General features: G+C 37.6%; 1 protein-coding gene and 11 non-coding genes across 12 annotated transcripts in view; 4 read left to right on the forward strand and 8 right to left on the reverse strand.

Annotated features, from left to right (window-relative positions):
- Window positions 1–14: 14 nt before the first annotated feature.
- On the reverse strand, window positions 15–108 carry trnai-uau (transfer RNA isoleucine (anticodon UAU)). Its single transcript has 2 exons — window positions 71–108; window positions 15–50 (listed from the first exon to the last, which is right to left on the reverse strand). It is a non-coding gene; the product is annotated as a tRNA-Ile (tRNA).
- A 1,327-nt stretch (window positions 109–1,435) lies between these two features.
- trnai-uau (transfer RNA isoleucine (anticodon UAU)) lies at window positions 1,436–1,529 on the reverse strand. The gene is made up of 2 exons: window positions 1,492–1,529; window positions 1,436–1,471 (listed from the first exon to the last, which is right to left on the reverse strand). It is a non-coding gene; the product is annotated as a tRNA-Ile (tRNA).
- A 242-nt stretch (window positions 1,530–1,771) lies between these two features.
- trnai-uau (transfer RNA isoleucine (anticodon UAU)) lies at window positions 1,772–1,865 on the forward strand. The gene is made up of 2 exons: window positions 1,772–1,809; window positions 1,830–1,865. It is a non-coding gene; the product is annotated as a tRNA-Ile (tRNA).
- A 501-nt stretch (window positions 1,866–2,366) lies between these two features.
- Window positions 2,367–2,460, reverse strand: trnai-uau (transfer RNA isoleucine (anticodon UAU)). The gene is made up of 2 exons: window positions 2,423–2,460; window positions 2,367–2,402 (listed from the first exon to the last, which is right to left on the reverse strand). It is a non-coding gene; the product is annotated as a tRNA-Ile (tRNA).
- An 831-nt stretch (window positions 2,461–3,291) lies between these two features.
- Window positions 3,292–3,385, reverse strand: trnai-uau (transfer RNA isoleucine (anticodon UAU)). The gene is made up of 2 exons: window positions 3,348–3,385; window positions 3,292–3,327 (listed from the first exon to the last, which is right to left on the reverse strand). It is a non-coding gene; the product is annotated as a tRNA-Ile (tRNA).
- A 952-nt stretch (window positions 3,386–4,337) lies between these two features.
- Window positions 4,338–4,431, reverse strand: trnai-uau (transfer RNA isoleucine (anticodon UAU)). The gene is made up of 2 exons: window positions 4,394–4,431; window positions 4,338–4,373 (listed from the first exon to the last, which is right to left on the reverse strand). It is a non-coding gene; the product is annotated as a tRNA-Ile (tRNA).
- A 234-nt stretch (window positions 4,432–4,665) lies between these two features.
- Window positions 4,666–4,759, forward strand: trnai-uau (transfer RNA isoleucine (anticodon UAU)). Its single transcript has 2 exons — window positions 4,666–4,703; window positions 4,724–4,759. It is a non-coding gene; the product is annotated as a tRNA-Ile (tRNA).
- Window positions 4,760–5,331: 572 nt separating this feature from the next.
- trnai-uau (transfer RNA isoleucine (anticodon UAU)) lies at window positions 5,332–5,425 on the reverse strand. The gene is made up of 2 exons: window positions 5,388–5,425; window positions 5,332–5,367 (listed from the first exon to the last, which is right to left on the reverse strand). It is a non-coding gene; the product is annotated as a tRNA-Ile (tRNA).
- A 242-nt stretch (window positions 5,426–5,667) lies between these two features.
- On the forward strand, window positions 5,668–5,761 carry trnai-uau (transfer RNA isoleucine (anticodon UAU)). The gene is made up of 2 exons: window positions 5,668–5,705; window positions 5,726–5,761. It is a non-coding gene; the product is annotated as a tRNA-Ile (tRNA).
- A 646-nt stretch (window positions 5,762–6,407) lies between these two features.
- trnai-uau (transfer RNA isoleucine (anticodon UAU)) lies at window positions 6,408–6,501 on the reverse strand. Its single transcript has 2 exons — window positions 6,464–6,501; window positions 6,408–6,443 (listed from the first exon to the last, which is right to left on the reverse strand). It is a non-coding gene; the product is annotated as a tRNA-Ile (tRNA).
- A 228-nt stretch (window positions 6,502–6,729) lies between these two features.
- Window positions 6,730–6,823, forward strand: trnai-uau (transfer RNA isoleucine (anticodon UAU)). The gene is made up of 2 exons: window positions 6,730–6,767; window positions 6,788–6,823. It is a non-coding gene; the product is annotated as a tRNA-Ile (tRNA).
- Window positions 6,824–7,409: 586 nt separating this feature from the next.
- The window catches only part of mrps5 (mitochondrial ribosomal protein S5), a 23,044-nt gene continuing 11,192 nt past the window's right edge, over window positions 7,410–19,261 (reverse strand). Inside the window, exons 7-12 of the mRNA XM_054600488.1 lie at window positions 13,072–13,162; window positions 12,751–12,797; window positions 12,471–12,528; window positions 9,376–9,438; window positions 8,327–8,463; window positions 7,410–7,927 (exon numbers count right to left, since the gene is read on the reverse strand). Coding sequence (XP_054456463.1) covers window positions 7,703–7,927; window positions 8,327–8,463; window positions 9,376–9,438; window positions 12,471–12,528; window positions 12,751–12,797; window positions 13,072–13,162 — 621 coding nt within the window. The 3' untranslated portion in view covers window positions 7,410–7,702. The remainder of the gene's footprint in view (window positions 7,928–8,326; window positions 8,464–9,375; window positions 9,439–12,470; window positions 12,529–12,750; window positions 12,798–13,071; window positions 13,163–19,261) is intronic.

A 19,261-nucleotide genomic window follows, 5' to 3' on the forward strand; every position in this document is an offset into this window, starting at 1 on the left:
AACAAACACATAAATGCTCCAGGTGAGGCTTGAACTCACAACCTCGGCATGACTCTACAGTGTACTGTCTTATAAGTACCGCGCGCTGACCGATTGCGCCACTGGAGCTCTTTCCTCTGTTTCATATATGATGTAATGGAAAATGATATTAGTGTATGTTGGAAGTATATAGTGTAAAGGTTTTGAATGAAATGTACTATGATGTGAAGATTTTACTCTAAAGGTGGAGAACCTTGTCTCTCTGTATGATTATTACACTGTGGGGAGGTGTTACCCCCCCCTGCTCCTTATGCCCCTTCACCTCTTTGTCATTCATGCCCCCACCTTTTGGCCTTCTCCCTCTCGGTCCTTCCTCCCTACCTGAGACTCATACCCACCTTTTGGTCTTCTTCCTCTCCTTTGTTTTTCTACCTTTTCTTTGATATTCATGCACCCCTTTTGTTCTTCATACCTCCCCTCCATCACACATTCATTGTCAGGAGATGCTAACTCAGAACTGAGCCTGGCCACCCGGGCTCCCATATATACAGGTGAGCAGCCTGACTCGGTTCAGTGCTTGGCAGCGTCCCTGTGACCCTGTGAACCGCTGGCTCTTTCTTGCAAGAAATAAAACTGCCTCAAGGACATTTCATTTGTTATTTGATCGTTATTTCAACGCTCATTGAGACTCATCTCGGGACATAGATAGTACTAGTATAAATTGTGTATTAGTATAGGAAATTGCATTGGAAATTTCCACCACAATGATGAACGTGAACTTATGATCATTATGAGTGTGTGGTACTGTATCAGAATAAACTCTCCAGTCTGTCCTGAGTTCAATACTAAATGTGAAAGCTTCAAACATCATCAGAATGTTTCCTGTCATTGTTGTAAACTAGAGTGTCTATAATGCTGTTTTTATCTAACGGAATGTTCTGCTTCACTCCATATTTGTTGGTGTTCAGACTTTCAAAAACATCATTCTCACTGCAGAAAACATCACGTTTCTCCAATTCACCAAATCCACCATTTAAATAGTTATGCACAGACACACCATGGAGAGGACGCTGTGATTGGTTTAAACCTGGTTTGTTGCCAAAACACCACACAGAGTCACACCAGAAACAAAACCAACTCCACCACACTGAGCACAGGTAACCTTCACTGTCATAGGTAGAAAACCAGAGGAAAGAGCTCCAGTGGAGCTCGGAGAGGATTAGCTTCAGACCACACTGAAGTGTTTCTCCACCTTTTAGTTTGTAAACTAGTTATAAATAACTACGTTTTACACACAAAGATTACTTTATTACCACTTTATTTTTATCCTTGTTTCCCTGTCGGCACTAAATGCTGCATGGATATCATTTCATGCACTCTATGTCTGCAGTGGACACAACATGTAAAGCCAATAGCTCCATGTTTTAATGTTAATATTGTACAACAAACATATAAATGCTCCAGGTGAGGCTTGAACTCACAACCTCGGCATGACTCTACAGTGTACTGTCTTATAAGTACCGCGCGCTGACCGATTGCGCCACTGGAGCTCTTTTCTCTGATTTCATATATGATTATGAACATAAACCTTTAAAAAAATAAACAACAAGAGTAGATGTGAACCATGTTTGAAGCTCTCACATTGTGTATTGAACTCAGGACAGACTGTGTGGGTTTATTCTGATACAGTATCACAACAACAACAACAACAACAACATCATCAATAATAATAAAAACACTCATAATGATCATAAGTGTATGTTCATAATCATATATGAAATCATAGAAAAGAGCTCCAGTGGCGCAATCGGTCAGCGCGCGGTACTTATAAGACAGTACACTGTAGAGTCATGCCGAGGTTGTGAGTTCAAGCCTCACCTGGAGCATTTATGTGTTTGTTGCACAATACAGTGTTAATAATACCTGTGCTGTAAATCAATATGAAATAGTAAATAAAATGCTCTACCAATCAGTAATCACAATATGGAACTAGTTAATATAAAACACCAAAGAGTTCTTTCACAACATTGAAACTCTAAATCAACATTAAAATGCTGCACAGCTTGTCTGTTTATTGTGTTTAAAGATTATTCTACACTAATAATAATAATATTATAATATGAATAGATTCCAGTGGTGGCTACGTACGATTGTTTCAGGCTCGTGATTAGTGTCACCTGTCCCTCGTTAGTCCTGCAGTCACATGACCTCCTCCTCACCTGTTCTCACCTCCTCATGAGTCTCTCACTATTAAAAGTCATCAAGTTTCTTTTTCTCTCCATCTTTTGTTGCTGTGTGGAGTTTAGTCTGCCTGTTATCTGTGTGCTAATATCCTGTATATTGGAGCATCTCTATTCAAATGGTCTAAAGAGATGAACTTATATAAATGCTCCAGGTGAGGCTTGAACTCACAACCTCGGCATGACTCTACAGTGTACTGTCTTATAAGTACCGCGCGCTGACCGATTGCGCCACTGGAGCTCTTCCCTCTGGTTTCATATATGATTATGAATGAACATAATCATTAAAAACAACATTGTGCTGGATTCAGTGAAACATGTTTGAACTTTCACATTCCCAACTCATGAACTAAGACACTGAACAGTTGGAAGCTTCTTTCACAACAACATTGAAACTTTAAATCAATGTTCAAATAGTTCACAGCTTTTATTTTTACGTTTATTGTGTTTAAATGATCACGTTCATAATCATATATGAAATAATAGCTCCATAATAATAATAATATCACGGTATTTTATAAGACAGTACACTGAGAGTCATGCCGAGGTTGTGAGTTCAAGCCTCACCTGGAGCATTTATGTGTTTGTTGCACAATACAGTGTTAATAATACCTGTGCTGTAAATCAATATGAAATAGTAAATAAAATGCCGATACCAATCAGTAATCACAATATGGAACTAGTTAATATAAAAACAAAGACTTAGATTTCATTTACAAAAAACATGTTTTAATCAACAGTTAAATGCTGCTTTAAGCTTTTATTTTTACATGTTTATTGTGTTTAAAACAACATTCTCACTACAGAAAAGATCCTTCTACACTAATATTTAATATTTGTAAATCCACCATTCAGGTATCTGAATGTGTCCAGAACTTTGAAGACACAAATGATTATATTTCAAAGAAGCAGCATTTGAAGGGAGGCTTTAACTATTTTGAAACAACACAGAATTTTCATTTTATTTTTATGAGTTTCAGAGTGTTTGCTACTCATCTTTCCTTTGACAGACAGCTGATTTATAACACAGGTAAATTGTGAGTTCATCTCAACCTGGAGCCCATGAACAAAATGCTCCAGGTGAGGCTTGAACTCACAACCTCGGCATGACTCTACAGTGTACTGTCTTATAAGTACCGCGCGCTGACCGATTGCGCCACTGGAGCTCTTTCCTATGATTTCATATATGATTATGAACATAAACCTTTAAAAAAATAAACAACTAGAGTAGATGTGAAACATGTTTGATGCTTTCACATTTAGTAATGAACTCAGGACAGACTGGAGTGTTTATTCTGATACAGTATCACACCAGCATAATAAAAAACACAATCATGTTTAAATCCTTCAGAAAGTAATAATATGTTGTATTCATAATCATATATGAAATCAGTGTGAAAGAGCTCCTTTGGCTTACTCTCCAATCGGTCATGATGCACCGTACTTATAAGACAGTACACTGTAGAGTCATGCCGAGGTTGTGAGTTCTTAACCTGGAGCATTTATAAGTTTGGTGAACAATATAATGCTGACTGCTGGATTTATTGACTAATAAACAACTAAGTAATCAGTAATCACCATATGGAACTCGTTATTAAAAAACTCCAAAGAGTTGGAAGCTTCTTTCATTACAACAATGCTGCACAAGTTTTACATGTATATTGTGTTTAAAGCTCATTCTACACTAATTTAATCATAATAATAATAGTATTACACTATTTGTATGAATAGAGTCCAGTGGTGGCCTTCCAATTGTTTCAGACCTGTTGTAGACAAACAGCTGAAGTTTAAACTCTGTTTGAAGGAATAGTTTGATAAGTAGATGGATATCTCTCATGTTTATTCACTAACTGTTGATCTAGAGCTCGGAGAGGATTAGCTTCAGACCACACTGAAGTGTTTCTCCACCTTTTATTTTGTAAACTAGTTATAAATAACTACGTTTTACACATAAAAGCTGTGCACATTTATTACCACTTTATTTTTATCCTTGTTTCCCTGTCGGCACTAAATGCTGCATGGATATCATTTCATGCACTCTATGTGTTGCAGTGGACACAACATGTAAAGCCAACAGCTCCATGTTTTAATGTTAATATTGTACAACAAACACATAAATGCTCCAGGTGAGGCTTGAACTCACAACCTCGGCATGACTCTACAGTGTACTGTCTTATAAGTACCGCGCGCTGACCGATTGCGCCACTGGAGCTCTTTTCTATGATTTCATATATGATTATGAACATAAACCTTTTAAAAAATAAACAACTAGAGTAGATGTGAAACATGTTTGAAGCTTTCACATTTGTAATGAACTCAGGACAGACTGGAGTGTTTATTCTGATACAGTATCACACCACATAATAAACATCATCAATAATAATGAAAAACACTCATAGTAATAATAAGTTCACGTTCATAATCATATATGAAATCTTAGGAAAGAGCTCCAGTGGCGCAATCGGTCAGCGCGCGGTACTTATAAGACAGTACACTGTAGAGTCATGCCGAGGTTGTGAGTTCAAGCCTCACCTGGAGCATTTATGTAGTTTGTTGCACAATACAGTGTTAATAATACCTGTGCTGTAAATCAATATGAAATAATAAATAAAACTAACCAATCAGTAATCACAATATGGAACTAGTTAATATAAAACACCAAAGAGTTCTTTTGGAAGCAACATCTTTCATCAACAGTTAAATGCTGCACAAGTTTTACATGTTTATTGTGTTTAAAGTTCACATTCTGCACAGTTACAATAAAATCCTAATACATAATAGTTTAATATTTGTATGAATAGAGTCCATGTGGTGATTCTTTCTGACTCATGTGATTCTTTCAGAACTTTATAAACAAAAATGATTATTGATAACATCTCTCATTTTTATTCACTAACTGTTGACAAGCGGAGGCTTCCAACTAGACCACACTGAAGTGTTTCTCCACTCAGAATTTGTAAACATTATAAATAACATTTTTTGAGTTTCATATTACTTTATTACCACTTTATTTTTATCCTTGTTTCCCTGACAGCAGATATCATTTCATGATTTATAGTGGACACACAGCCAATGGCTCCATGTTTTAATGTTAAGCAAACAAACACATAAATGCTCCAGGTGAGGCTTGAACTCACAACCTCGGCATGACTCTACAGTGTACTGTCTTATAAGTACCGCGCGCTGACCGATTGCGCCACTGGAGCTCTTTCCTCTGATTTCATATATGATTATGAACATAAACCTTTAAAAAAATAAACAACTAGAGTAGATGTGAAACATGTTTGAAGCTTTCACATTTAGTAATGAACTCAGGACAGACTGGAGTGTTTATTCTGATACAGTATCACACCACATAATAAAAAACAACAATCATCATCAATAAAATAAAAACGCTCATAATAATAATATGTTATGTTCATAATCATATATGAAATCATAGGAAAGAGCTCCAGTGGCGCAATCGGTCAGCGCGCGGTACTTATAAGACAGTACACTGTAGAGTCATGCCGAGGTTGTGAGTTCAAGCCTCACCTGGAGCATTTATGTGTTTTGTGCACAATAATTAAATGCTGATGCTGGTAAATCAATATGACTAATAAAAACTAAGTAATCAGTAATCACCATATGGAACTAGTTAATATAAAACACCAAAGAGTTGGAAGCTTTCATAACGACAACATCTAAATCTAAATTCTAAGTCAACAGTTAAATGCTGCACAGTTTTACATTTATATTGTGTTTATTGTGTTTAAATTCACAGTACACTAATAATAAGTTAACAATAAAGATCCTTTACACTAATTTGTATGAATAGAGTCCAGTGGTTACGTAGGATTGTTTCAGTATTAACAAACAGCTGAAGTTTAAACTCTGTTTGAAGGAATAGTTTGATAAGTAGATGGATTCTTTCTGATGTTTATTCACTAACTGTTGATAAGACTAAAATGATTATATCAGACCACACTGAAGTGTTTCTCCACCTTTTAGTTTGAAAACTAGTTATAAATAACAACTATTTTTTACACACAAATTTACTTTTTACCACTTTATTTTTATCCAAGTTTCCCATATTGTGGCACTAAATGCTGCATGGATATCATTTCATGCACTTATGTCTGCAGTGGACACAACACAGCCAACAGCTCCATTTTTAACACAGGTAATATTGTACAACAAACACATAAATGCTCCAGGTGAGGCTTGAACTCACAACCTCGGCATGACTCTACAGTGTACTGTCTTATAAGTACCGCGCGCTGACCGATTGCGCCACTGGAGCTCTTTTCTATGGTTTCATATATGATTATGAACATAAACCTTAAAAACAACAACTAGAGTAGATGTGAAACATGTTTGAAGCTTTCACATTTAGTAATGAACTCAGGACAGACTGGAGTGTTTATTCTGATACAGTATCACACCAGCATAATAAAAAACACAATCATGAAATACGCTCATAGTAATAATATGTTCACGTTCATAATCATATATGAAATCAGAGGAAAGAGCTCCAGTGGCGCAATCGGTCAGCACGCGGTACTTATAAGACAGTACACTGTGGAGTCATGCCGAGGTTGTGAGTTCAAGCCTCACCTGGAGCATTTATATGTTTGTTGTATTAACATTAACTATGTTTAAAGCATGGAGCTATTAGCTGTACATGTTGTGTCCATTGTAGATATCATTGCAGCATTTAGTGCCAGGTAATACAGGAATCTTTGGGTGTAAAACGTAGTTATTTGTAACTAGCTAACAAACTAAAATGTGTAGATTCAGTGTGGTCTGAAGCTAATCCACTCCTAGCTCTAGATCAATAGTTAGTGCACAAATATGAGTGATATTGATATTTTTATCAAACTATTCCTTCAAACAGAATGTTAACTTCTGCTTTTCGTCTAGAACATTTCCTCAAATGAAGTTGGAACAATTCAACTTGTGGAAGAAGTTCCGCAAGTCCCAGAGAAAGAAACTACTTCAGTCTTTTAGTTCCAGACGATCAGAGTCTCAGTGTGAAAAACTTCTCATCAGGAAAAACACTAAGATGAAAAAAGCTGCCTTATTTTGAAGATCAAACTTCTCCGTTATGGATGAAGAACCAGACTTCACTCTCTCAGAGTTCATCAGATTTACGGACACAACTTGTTTCATGTAATTCAGAGAAACAAAGAGACAAATCCAACATGTTTTCACAGATCTGATCTTTATTTCATTAATACATTTTGCAACAATTCAAGGTGGACAATGAAGTTATGAAGAAAACAACATTTAGGACGTTAACATTGTGTCACTATCGGTCTTTACTGGGTTTGTCTGGAGAATTTGGTTTTTAAATGAGATGTTTTCAGTTTCGTATTTTGTGAACAAAACAATCTCAATCCACAAGAAAAACAAGAAGAAACGTTCTTATTCTTCACATATTTTCAGCCCTCAGACCTCCATCAGTCCAATCATCTCTCTCGTGTTCCAAACTGACTCAAACTCTACCAGATGGTGCGTTTGACGCCGGCCCAGATCGAGCGTTTGATTCCCTGAGCGGCCCGAACGTCGTCCCAGTGCAGCCGGGTGTTTGGGATCTCGTCCTCGGGCTCCGGCGCTGGTCGGGCTCCGTCTTTGGGACTCGCCACCACCACGGGGAGAGGACCTCTCTGGGGCTGGAACTCCACCACGTGGAGCTGCTTCTTGTCGGCAAGCTTCTGGTGGATTTCCTGTCAGGTGGAGGAAGAAGGAGAAGAAGAAGAAGAAGAAGAAGAAGAAGAAGAAGAAGAAGAAGAAGAAGAAGAAGAAGGAGAAGAAGAAGAAGAAGAAGAAGAAGAAGAAGAAGAATGAAGAAGAGTAGAGAAGAAGAAGAAGAAGGGGAAGAAGAAGAAGAAGAAGAATGAGAAGAAGAAGAAGAAGAAGGCGTAGAAGAAGAAGGAGAAGAAGAAGTAGAAGAAGAAGAAGGAGAAGAAGAAGAAGAAGAAGGAGAAGAAGAAGAATGAGAAGAAGAAGGAGAATGAGAAACCAATTCTCTCTTTTTCATATTTCATAAAAAGACATCTCCTGTATTTCTTGGTAGAGGATTACTTTTATTTTTAAGACCCTCCCACTACGTCGACAGGGCTCACCTGATTGGCTAATCCGGTGAAGAGCGCCCTGGTGATGTTGAGGAGGTTGACCGATCCCTCCACTTTACAGTACATGTCCTTTATGCCGATCAGCCGGCACAGAGTGATGACGGCCCGGTGGCAGTGCAGACCGTAACCTGCAGACACAGCAAATACCACCACTGAGCTTAAAGAGGATTCTAGTGTGGTATATATCATTTTATAATATTGATTTATTATAGTTTGGAATAGTAAATCATCTGGAAATGTTGCACAAACAATAAAAACTAAAATATGTAAAAAATGATGCAGGAAAAAAGAGACAACAATGCATCAACACCTGTCCAACCTTTTTCCTTGAGAGCTTTTCTATCTTTCAGTAAACAGACTTAATGACTTCTTAAATATATGTTTCATATTATTATATTAATGCATAACAATAACATCTGCAGGAAGTTAAGAACAATTAGGATGAACTTTGAGCTGATCATTTCCTGTAAATATAACATCAGAGGAGTTGTTTGGAAACTTTAATACACATTAATGTATTATGTTTATATTTAAAGAAAATCAAACATATTTAACAGGCTTCTTTTTATGACAAATGCAGTGTTTTCTGTTTTCAGACACTTCATCAGCTCTCTTGTTGTATTAACTTCGTACTTTTTCTGATGCAAGAAGAATTTTCATTTAGTTTTCTTCATAGAAATGAATTAAATGCTCGATGTCTAAAATCAATAAGCGACCCTCAGGTTAGGAACCAGTGACTTACAGATTGTTTTTGTTAATAATCAGCAAGTTATATGTGGAAATGTGAAATTTAACTGTACAAGAAAGCAGACAATTCAGCATAAATAAAGACAAACGTTTCCAATATTATTATTATTATGTTTAAGTATTTACTTTTCTATTTTATTTATAATTTGGACCGAATTAATTTTATTTTAGGAAGCTTCTAAAAAGATTTGGAATCAGATCTGTACATGAATCACTTTCACCTCACAATATAATATAATAAATCCTTAACACTCTTATTCTATCTGATGAATAGATATTTAACGGAGTCGTACCATCGTGTTGTTTCTTCATGCGCAGCGTCGTCCTCTTGAACTTGGATTGGATGTCATGATAAACTGTTGAAGAGAAAATCAATAACCGGATTAAAATCAGAGGATGTGGACCAACGAGGTACACACAGTAACAAACAGACAAAGAGATACACCAAGGAGATAAAATGTGGAATTAAATCTATAAATAAATACATAAATAAAATGAAATGTTCTTCTCTATTAATATTATTTTTTGTGTACAAATGTATATGTAGGAATGTGTATGTATGTGTATACTGTACATATATAAGCACATATGTAAATATATATGTATATATATTTTAATATATATTTACTATTTGCATAATTATATTACTATATTACTATTATTTTTAATATATGCCTTGTTTTTGAGGTCGCATGTCCGTGACAGACTGTTCAGTTTTTGTTAAAAATGTAAAATAAAATAAAAAGTAAAAAAAATAAAATAAATAAAATGAATAAAATGAATAAAATAAATAAAATGAATAAAATGAATAAAATAAAGTCAGATTATAGATGGCGGTCAGTTTTACAAGCGGGTAAAAAAACCCGACATCCTGATGGCAGCAGAGAGAGAATTCATCTTCAAGAGCTGAAGAAGAACAAATGTTAGCTGATTTCTGGAGGGTTTAGTTGGAGGCAGAAAGTAATGTAATGTAATGTAATGTAATGTAATGAGGCAGCAGCCGAACGGACAGCATTCTTCCTAAGAACTGTTTATTTTCACGTGTTGTGCATCTTTTCTTCTCCCTCAGGTGTTTCTCTGCCTGCCCACCAGATGTCCTCCTGCCGGCTGCAGCAGCTGTGACTCGTTATTTATTCAGACACAGTCGAGAATAAAACTCTTCAGCTCCGGAGCTGGAGGTTAAAATCGTTAAAATCGTGTTTACTGTGTCGCTGCTTCCTCCAGACATCCAGTCAGACATTTAACAAAGTTCATGAATCAGGTTTTGAACTTGGATCACAGAGGAAGGAGTTACGGATGAGAGCAGAGAAAGAAGTAGAATATGTGATGCTTGGAGGATCCGTCCTGCTAGGGGAAGAACTATATACAGTACAAAACTAAATGTTAAATGTCTCTCACACACACCTACACACACAGACACACACACACACACACACACACACACACACACACACACACACACACACACACACACACACACACACACACACACACACACACACACACACACACACACACACACACACACAGCAGAGGGAGCTGAACATTTGCTGTGTCTGCAGGAGGTCCAGGTTCATTTAGAAACAGTGAGAGTGTTTTTCTGTGTGACTCATGAACAGCGAGAAAGTCAAATCTGACAGGAAATAAAAGACTCATTTCTCCTCGAAACACTCTCTTTATATTCCAGTTTTTAAAAATGTCCAAGACTAAATGTCAACGAAACCAAAAGGACAGAAAATAGTTTTCTCATTCGTCCAAAAGGTTTTGATTTTTCTTCCAACGAAAGGTCAAAAGCACATTTAAATGTGTTCAACTCGGCTTCATATTGTTCATTCATTCGTACTGAAGCCACATGAATATTCACCAACAACGCTGGGGCACTGGGAATACTGGTGCCAATATAAACAACTGGAAGGTCAGCGGAGCAGATGTTGGTAGACACAGCTCGACGATTACAAAGACAAAGTGTTAGGAAAACAAACATCTGGACTGTCACCAAAACCTGGATTTTAACTGTCCTAAGATGTCTTAAACGTCTTCAGTGAGAGAGACAAAGTCATCTAGAGGTCGTCCGTTTGATTACAAAGACGTTGAGATAAACTCCCCAAAAAAGATGGACGACGGGACAAAGACGTAAACAAACAACCGATCACATGACGGTGCCGACAGGAGGCAGGTGGTGGAACAGTGAGAGCTGGAACAAGGAACGCTTTCACCGTTTCTTTGTTTTTTCCTTATAAGAAGTTACAGAAAAAATGTAATATACCAGAGTTTATGAGCTCAAACTGGGTGGAAAGACACACACACACACACACACACACACACACACACACACACACACACACACACACACACACACACACACACACACACACACACACACACACACACACACACACACACACACACACACACACACACACTTGTTTACTTTCTTTTACATTAAGGTGCTTGTAGGAGTGAAAGCAGGTGATTTGAGGGGAGGAGGAGATGGAGGAGAGATGAACTTGGAGAATGAAGTAGGAGGAGGAGATGAAGAGTCCCTGATTTGTAGGTTAGCTGCTAACTGCTGTTAGCATCTATTTGAAATGCCCCGGTGGTTTTGGTGCATAAATAATATAGTAAGTTGTGTTGATTCTGGCGCCCCCTGTGGACTAAAGTGGAAGTGTCTCTGAGCACCCTGTAGAAAACCTCATTTTACTGCAGCAGGTCTGACAGTCTGCTCCTCTCAGTCCTGGTTCTGGTTCTCCTGTGCCTCCCTTCCCTCCAGCGGGTCCAGTAAAACGGTCTGGGTCTTGGTGTTGGCTCCCAGCGGGGAGCGGAGCATAAGAGAGGAGAAGCTCTGCTCCTGGAGGAGGAGGAGGAGGAGGGAGAGGAGGAGGAGGAGGAGGAGGAGGAGGAGGAGGACGCTGCTGCTGCTGCCGGGAGCTGAGCTCTCCATCTCCTCCTCTCTCTTCTCTCCCTCTCACCTCCCTGTCTCCCTTCTCTCCACCTCTCCTCTCTCATCTCTCCTCACTCCTCCTCTACTCTCGCCTCCCCTATTCTCTCCCCATCTCATCTCTCCTCATCTCTCTCTCTCATCCTCTCATCTCTCCTCCATCCTCCTCTCCTCTCCTCTCCTCTCCTCTCCTCTCCTCTCCTCTCTGCTGGAGTCTGGTCTGAAGGAGTTTCTGGTGAACCTTCATGATTTCATCTGGTTTCTCCAGAATCCGACCCGGTGGCTCCGATGACGAGCTTTAAGAATAACTTTATAGAAACAGACGATCTTCTCTCTGATGGTCTGTTTACTGATGGAGGTCTATAGAGGACCAGGACTAACCTGAGACTGGTTCAGGACCAGTTTGAAGTTCCTACCAGTTTAATAACAATGATATTTAACATGACTTACTGGTCTGGTTGTTGTATCGTTCTATGTAGTACAGGTAGTGGATGGCTCGGTTCTTGGCCTGCAGATCAAACAAAAACATTGAATGTTTTTATTATTATTAATTATTATTATTATTAACATTTTAATTGGGACATGGCTGCAGTCGTAGACAAATTATATTATTATTAATTATTAGTTATGATATTATTGGGTTTGGTGATTTAATAATAAATTAATTAAAAAACCTTCTACACTTACAGACAATTTAATTTAATAATAATAATAATATTAACGTTCTTACCTTCCTGAGAGCTGTGATTCTGTCTGCTGCTTTCCCCAAAGCAAAGCCTGCAGAGGAGAAGTATTCAATTAGTTATTTATTAGAAACGCTGCCAATTAAATATAGACTTAAATGTTGTTTAATCAGTGCTGTTGATTAGGAGCCTTTATGAACACTGTGACATTTTAAATCAAATAACAATAACAGACTCTGAAATAATCACTTCCTTCTCTTCCACATATCGACATAAAACACCTTTTTTTTCTATTTCTGCAAAACCTTTTGCTCCATTTTCTTCCCAGAGTCGTGACTCAGGGTTTAAGGTTTTTGAGAAAATCAAACCTGCGGCTCCGTTTCCGTTTCCCACGGCGACCAGACAGCTGATGGATCTCTTCCTGCCCTCCTTCGCCGTCATGTTGAAAACACTCTTCACCTGGAAAACAACAAATAAAGAATGGATTTAATGAATTTATCTGATTTCTGCTCCATTTTAAGAACATCAATGGTGTTTTTTGGTGATTTTTGTCTTCTATCAGGAAAACAACACGTAGAGCTGCATCGTATCTTCACATCCAACTCTGTGATTTAAGGGTTTATTTGGATCAAACCAGTGATTGAAGTGGGAAAGAATTAAAGAATAAGTTCTCCTATTATTCACATGTTGGTGTGTTCATCAGCAATTATTATTAAATTCTGAATTGAATAGCGAATAAAATAAATATATAATTATTGGGTTGGGGGAATATTTTAAGGTTTTTGACTTAAATTGATGCAGTTGGACATAATTTGGACTATTATTATTATTATGATTATTTTTATTATTATGGTTACTATGGATAACAGTCTAAAAACTTAAAAACTAAACTGGGAATCGGTAAACAAAAATGTTTTGTTGTTATTACACACATCAGTCTTTGTCTGAATATTTCATTCTTGACCTGTAAAAATCATTTTCTGTGAATCAAAAGACCCAGAATTATTTATTTTACACCTAATAATTGCTATTCTATTCTAACTCTGGCACAATAAGTACCTTTGGGATTAATAAAGTCATAACTTATCTTATCTTATCTTAAGGGAAAACTAAACTTATAACCACCATAAAGTAGATTAAATGTTATAATCATTCTGTATTCAGATCAAATCCACACTTTTAGGATTTCTTGCTACAGTCAGCCCCAAAAAGTTATGGAACCAGCATTTGTTTGTGAAAACATCTGCATTTATATCTGTCATAAATATCTGTTATAAATGTCGAAGTGCTTTAACTGTGTCAGTTCAGATTTAAGTGTCTTTCATGGGTCTGTTAGTGAACATCATCATCCCCGTCCTCCCTCGTGTCTCCACCATCAACACTCTGCAGCGCTGTTTACACCAGCAGGGGGCAGCAGTGATACACAGAGAGAGAGGGACCAGAGAGGGGAACAAGGACATGGGGAGGAGACATTTTTCTTCTTTTAAATGACCTTTAATGTCTTTAAAAACTTTATTTTTATCATTTTAAATGTAAAATGTTTTCTTATTAATCTGTTGGAATTCTTTAAATGACACTTAAAATGTAAGTGCATAATGCAAGCTTTCTTCTTACCACTTTTATACATTTCATTTTGTTCATTTATTTTTAAATGTACAGCACTTTGAGCAACACAGTCTTTAACAAATGTGCTACACAAATAAAGATTATTATTATTATTTGTATTATAAGAAGAGATGAATAAAGAAAAGAGATGTGTTGAAGTAAGAACGAAGGTAAGAGGAGGAGAGATGAGAGTAGAAGAAAATAAATTAGGATTATTGCTGCTTTAGACATGAAATAGTTCAGATAAGAAAATGAGGAAAAGCAGCGGAGGAAGATAAAACAGAAGGAGGAGGAGGAGGAGGAGGAGGAGGAAGAAGAGTGACACAGCAGAGCAGAAATGTGTGTGAGAAAAACACAGTGTGTAAATGGATGAGGAAAAAGAGAGTGTGAGGTACTGTGTGACAATATAACTGTGTGTGTGTGTGTGTGTGTGTGTGTGTGTGTGTGTGTGTGTGTGTGTGTGTGTGTGTGTGTGTGTGTGTGTGTGTGTGTACAAACTGCTGACTCTGCAAAAAACTTCACGAAGAACTGAATGTGTGACACACACACAGCTTTAAATTCAACTAAAACAGAGTGAGTTAAGCTGCTTAACGGGTTTAACTGACTAGTTTTATGATCCATAAATACCCGTAATCCAAGATGGCGACGGCGAAATCGCTGAACTCAATGCTTCATAACGTCAGTCCAATGAGTGACGTCACCATGACTACGTCCACTTCTTATATACAGTCTGTGGTGTGGACACAAATATTCATGGGAAAAAATGTATCTTGTTTTTAACGAACTCCTGCGAGAAGCTTTTAAACATGAGATCAAACATGTCTCCCCTGTTCAATTTAATCCAGTTTTATTTTGTTTTGGGTTTGAGACTTTGGGAGACTTGTTTCTTTACGTAATAAAGATGATATTAGTTTGTTTTTGTGCTTTTATTTGGTTCTGATCTCATGGACTCTGATGTTTCTGCAGAATCAGTTGAACCGATATGACGCAACGAGAGGACGATGCTTCTGAAATGTATTTATTTTTGACAATCAGGTCATTCTTCAGGTTTCTCAGTGCTGGATTAAACTAAATAAACTAAATAAACCCAATATTCTCTTTCTTTTCAGCTCTGTTTTCTGGCTCTTAAGCAGCTGAATGCTTTACGAGCAGCACTGTTTCCATTTGAAAAATATGAATAAGTGCAGCTTTAAGTATGAAATTGATAAATGATCTGCAGTGACAAACATATAAAACCTGTTAACCTGGGTGACCAAACAAAAAGACAGTTCATCTCAGCGCTCTGACCTCCACCAGAGAGCTTAAGTCACAGAACAGTGTTGGATTCCAGCCGAGGAGAACTTCAAAGTGAGGATGAGCCTTCAGCTCACTCGTTATGTAACACACACTTCAGTACAGGACTTATGAAGTGACTGCAGGGCTCACAGAAGGATTGGGGTCAGAGCAGCAAACAGCAAAACACTGAAGACACACGGCGATGTGCTACGTATGAATACTTCAACACATCTCCACGTACGCAAATGCTAATTGCTAGCATACTCAAATGCCAGACTTGCATATAAACGCAAATTCACCAATGTTTATACGTTATTTTTGTCATCGTACCAGTCCCTTTACAGCACTCATATCACAACCTTACAACAGTCAGCATGCTAGCGATAAGCATTAGCATGAACTAATTGAAATGGCATTTGCTCTCATTAACAGTAATTTAAAAAACATCAATGTTGTTAATGTTAAAGTAATGTAAATGAAGCCCAGCAGCTCATGTGGTGTTTTTTATGTTCTGTATCCTCCTCCTCAGTCCAAATATGGTCACTTCCTGTCTACTGGTTGCAAAAGAAACCAAGATGGCCACGGTCAAAACGCAGAACTCAAGGCTTCAAAACAGCAGTGCACGAACCAATGAGTGACTATATGACAACTACGTCTACTACGTTTATACAATCCATGTTCTGTATCTGTAGCATGACAGCATGGTGGAATTAGCACGCTAGCTTGCTAACTAGCCAGCTGCTAAATTAGTTAAACTAACAACTTAACGCTTCGTCCACAGACTCCTTTCACAGCGTAAAAAAGCACATTGATATCAGCAGTCATTAACATTGATTTACCAGTTGATGTAATGTGCTGATGGTTTAATTTAAAGTCCACAGAAATGAAAGAAAATACTTTTGTTGTGATGCTAATGCTACACCGGTTCCCTCAAAGCCCTGCACGTTTATCATGTTCTAGAGGTGTATTTTTATTCATTTCCAGAGTAGAGGTACTGCAGAGTCCACACTCTTGAGTTTAGTTTCTCTTTAAATGCACATTCTGTGTCTGCAGGCCTGTAAAAGAGGGCAGAAACACATCTTCTCTAGCTGTCAATCAAACTCTCCGCCTCTGCAAAGATCCTGACCAGATGGGCTCTCAAACACTGATTTCATGAATCCAAACCCAACAAGTTATTAATTCTCATGTTTCAATACGACTCACAGACTCATTTCTATCAGTCTTGTGTAGATGCCTCCAGCTTTTTGGCTCTACAGTCGTGTTTTTTTAGGTGGAGCTGCAGCAGTTTTGGTGAAAGCATTAGCAGCAGATGGGGAGAATTCTTTTCCTGCACCAGACGGGCGACAGCTCGGCGGTGGGAGGATGCTTCTAGCTCGCTCTCACTTCTGTTTCATCTCTTATTTTCTCAATCTGTTGCGGCGTGTCGTAAACGCTGCAGAGGGAGGAGCTTCCACCGCGCTGAACCAGGAGGCGCCGCGAGACCACCGACCTCCGCCAACGCTCAACACGCCTCTGAACATGCATCATTTCTGTCTCTGGGATTTTGAGTTGGTATCTTGACTTTAGTGTAGAAAGTTTATTTGGTGCACAACTGCAACGATTTATTCCAAACAGAGCAGCACAGAAATATTACTTTTTCATTTTTGACGACATAAATGTATCTGTACTTTTTGTGCATTACACTGCGTAGTTTCATATATTGTATATATCGTAATGTTGTCATTTTATGTATGAGATGTTTTGAAATGTATACATATGTTTAACTGTCTTGTATCGATTCACTTCTTGTTGTTTCCTCTTCGGTCAGGTCGTCGTCCTAAATGAGAAACTGGTTCTCAATCGACTTATCTGATTAAATACATTTTATCCTACACGTCTCATTTAAAATCTTGCCATAAATAAACCTTTTACTCTAAACAGATTCTGTAAAAAACATTAAATTCTGAGCTCCTCAGTGAAACTATGAAGCCATGATTGACTCATCTGAGACCAACAGTCATGAGACAAAAAATATCTGTGAAACTTGGACTGAACTTCAGGCTGAGAGCAGAGAGGAGAGGAGAGGCTGTAAAAATGTGAATATCTCAATACATTTATAGCAAACAGAGCTTTCATTTTTCCCCCACATTGGTAACACTTGTGGGCACTCACACAAATGTTGTATAAATAGATTCCATTGTTTGCCAATTTTTGTAAAATAAAAGATCAAAGATCGTTTTTTCATGATTTATGCCACTTTGTTATTCTGCACTAAAGACATGTTTGAGTTCTCTCTCCTTCTAGTCATGATTGTTCTGTTTCCATAGAGGAGCAGGACTTATTATATATTATATATTATGCACAATGTGCTTTTTTGTTTTTTAAACTGCTTGGGGTTCAGAGGGTTAAAAGCAAAACAGTCATCTAAAAGAAGATTATAATGAGCACTGAGCTCATTATAATCGTTATGTTGGCTCTGAAGTGTGATTATGTGAGTAAACAAGAGAAAATGAGACTAAAACAAAATTAACTGATGTTAAACGAGTTAAAAGTGTAAAATGTAGAAATTAGTATCTTATAACAGACGTTTTAATAGAAACTACTGCGTTTCTCTGCAACTTAGTCGATTTAAATGAATTTACAGGCTTTGTGATGAATGAGATCTTCTAGGGATTCCAACAACTCAACATTGCTTTCATGAGAAACATCATAAAATGTGGATTATTGTGAGCAATTTAGTGTCATAAGCTTAGAAATAAGAATAACTCCATAAAGTTTGACAGCCACCCTGCTCATAATGAAAGTTGTGCCTCTAGATCAACTTAAAGATCGCTGAGATGAAACACTGAGGACAAATGAAAGTCTGTTAAAAAAAAAAACACCCTGAAAGGTTTTTATTTGCTTCAATCTCTGAACTAAACCGGGGTGTATTTGGGAAAGGCCTTTCACACAAACTTATGCTCAGCAAAGACGGTAAATACTATTAAATTGTCAATTTAAAGCAGTATGAATATTATTTGTCTATAAAATATGTAAAGTTTGAATCATTGTTTTGATTTTCTCTGTTTATTCTCTTACAAGCAACCTGCCTCTCAATGAAAAGATTATTTTCAAAACCAAAAATGAAAAAAAGGGGAAAACTAATCAGAGAAATGGGGGGACGCTATCATTTTGTAGCCAGCAAGGTAATGAAAACAAGCACACCCAACAACTAAATCTGATTGAATCTTTGGTGTTCATGTTTTCTGTAAAATGAACGAATGAATTGTGGAGAATGTAACCGATCTAACGATGTGTTTAACGCAGGCGGCAACATCCGGTTCTGAAAACTGAAGTGTGTTAAAGCTGCATTCTCTCTAGTGTCCACCAGGGGGCGACTCCTCTGGTTGTATAGAAGTCTATGAGAAAATGACTCTACTTCTCTCTTGATTTATTCCCTCAGTAAACATTGTAAACATGAGTTTATGGTCTCAATCTCTAGTTTCAAGTCTTCTTCAATACAGCATGATGTTCATTTAGTAAATGATGCTCCATTTAGAGTCAAACAGACCATAAAGCAGGGGATGCTTTAGGGCGGGGCTACACACTGATTGACAGGTCGACACCAGAGACGTATACGGCGTCTCTACCTCACTCCTCCTCAGTCCTAATATGGTCACTTCCTGTGGTCACTCATCCATTCACACACTGACATGCTTT

Source organism: Anoplopoma fimbria, chromosome 6 (genome assembly GCF_027596085.1).
Source record: "Anoplopoma fimbria isolate UVic2021 breed Golden Eagle Sablefish chromosome 6, Afim_UVic_2022, whole genome shotgun sequence".
NCBI lineage: Eukaryota > Metazoa > Chordata > Actinopteri > Perciformes > Anoplopomatidae > Anoplopoma > Anoplopoma fimbria.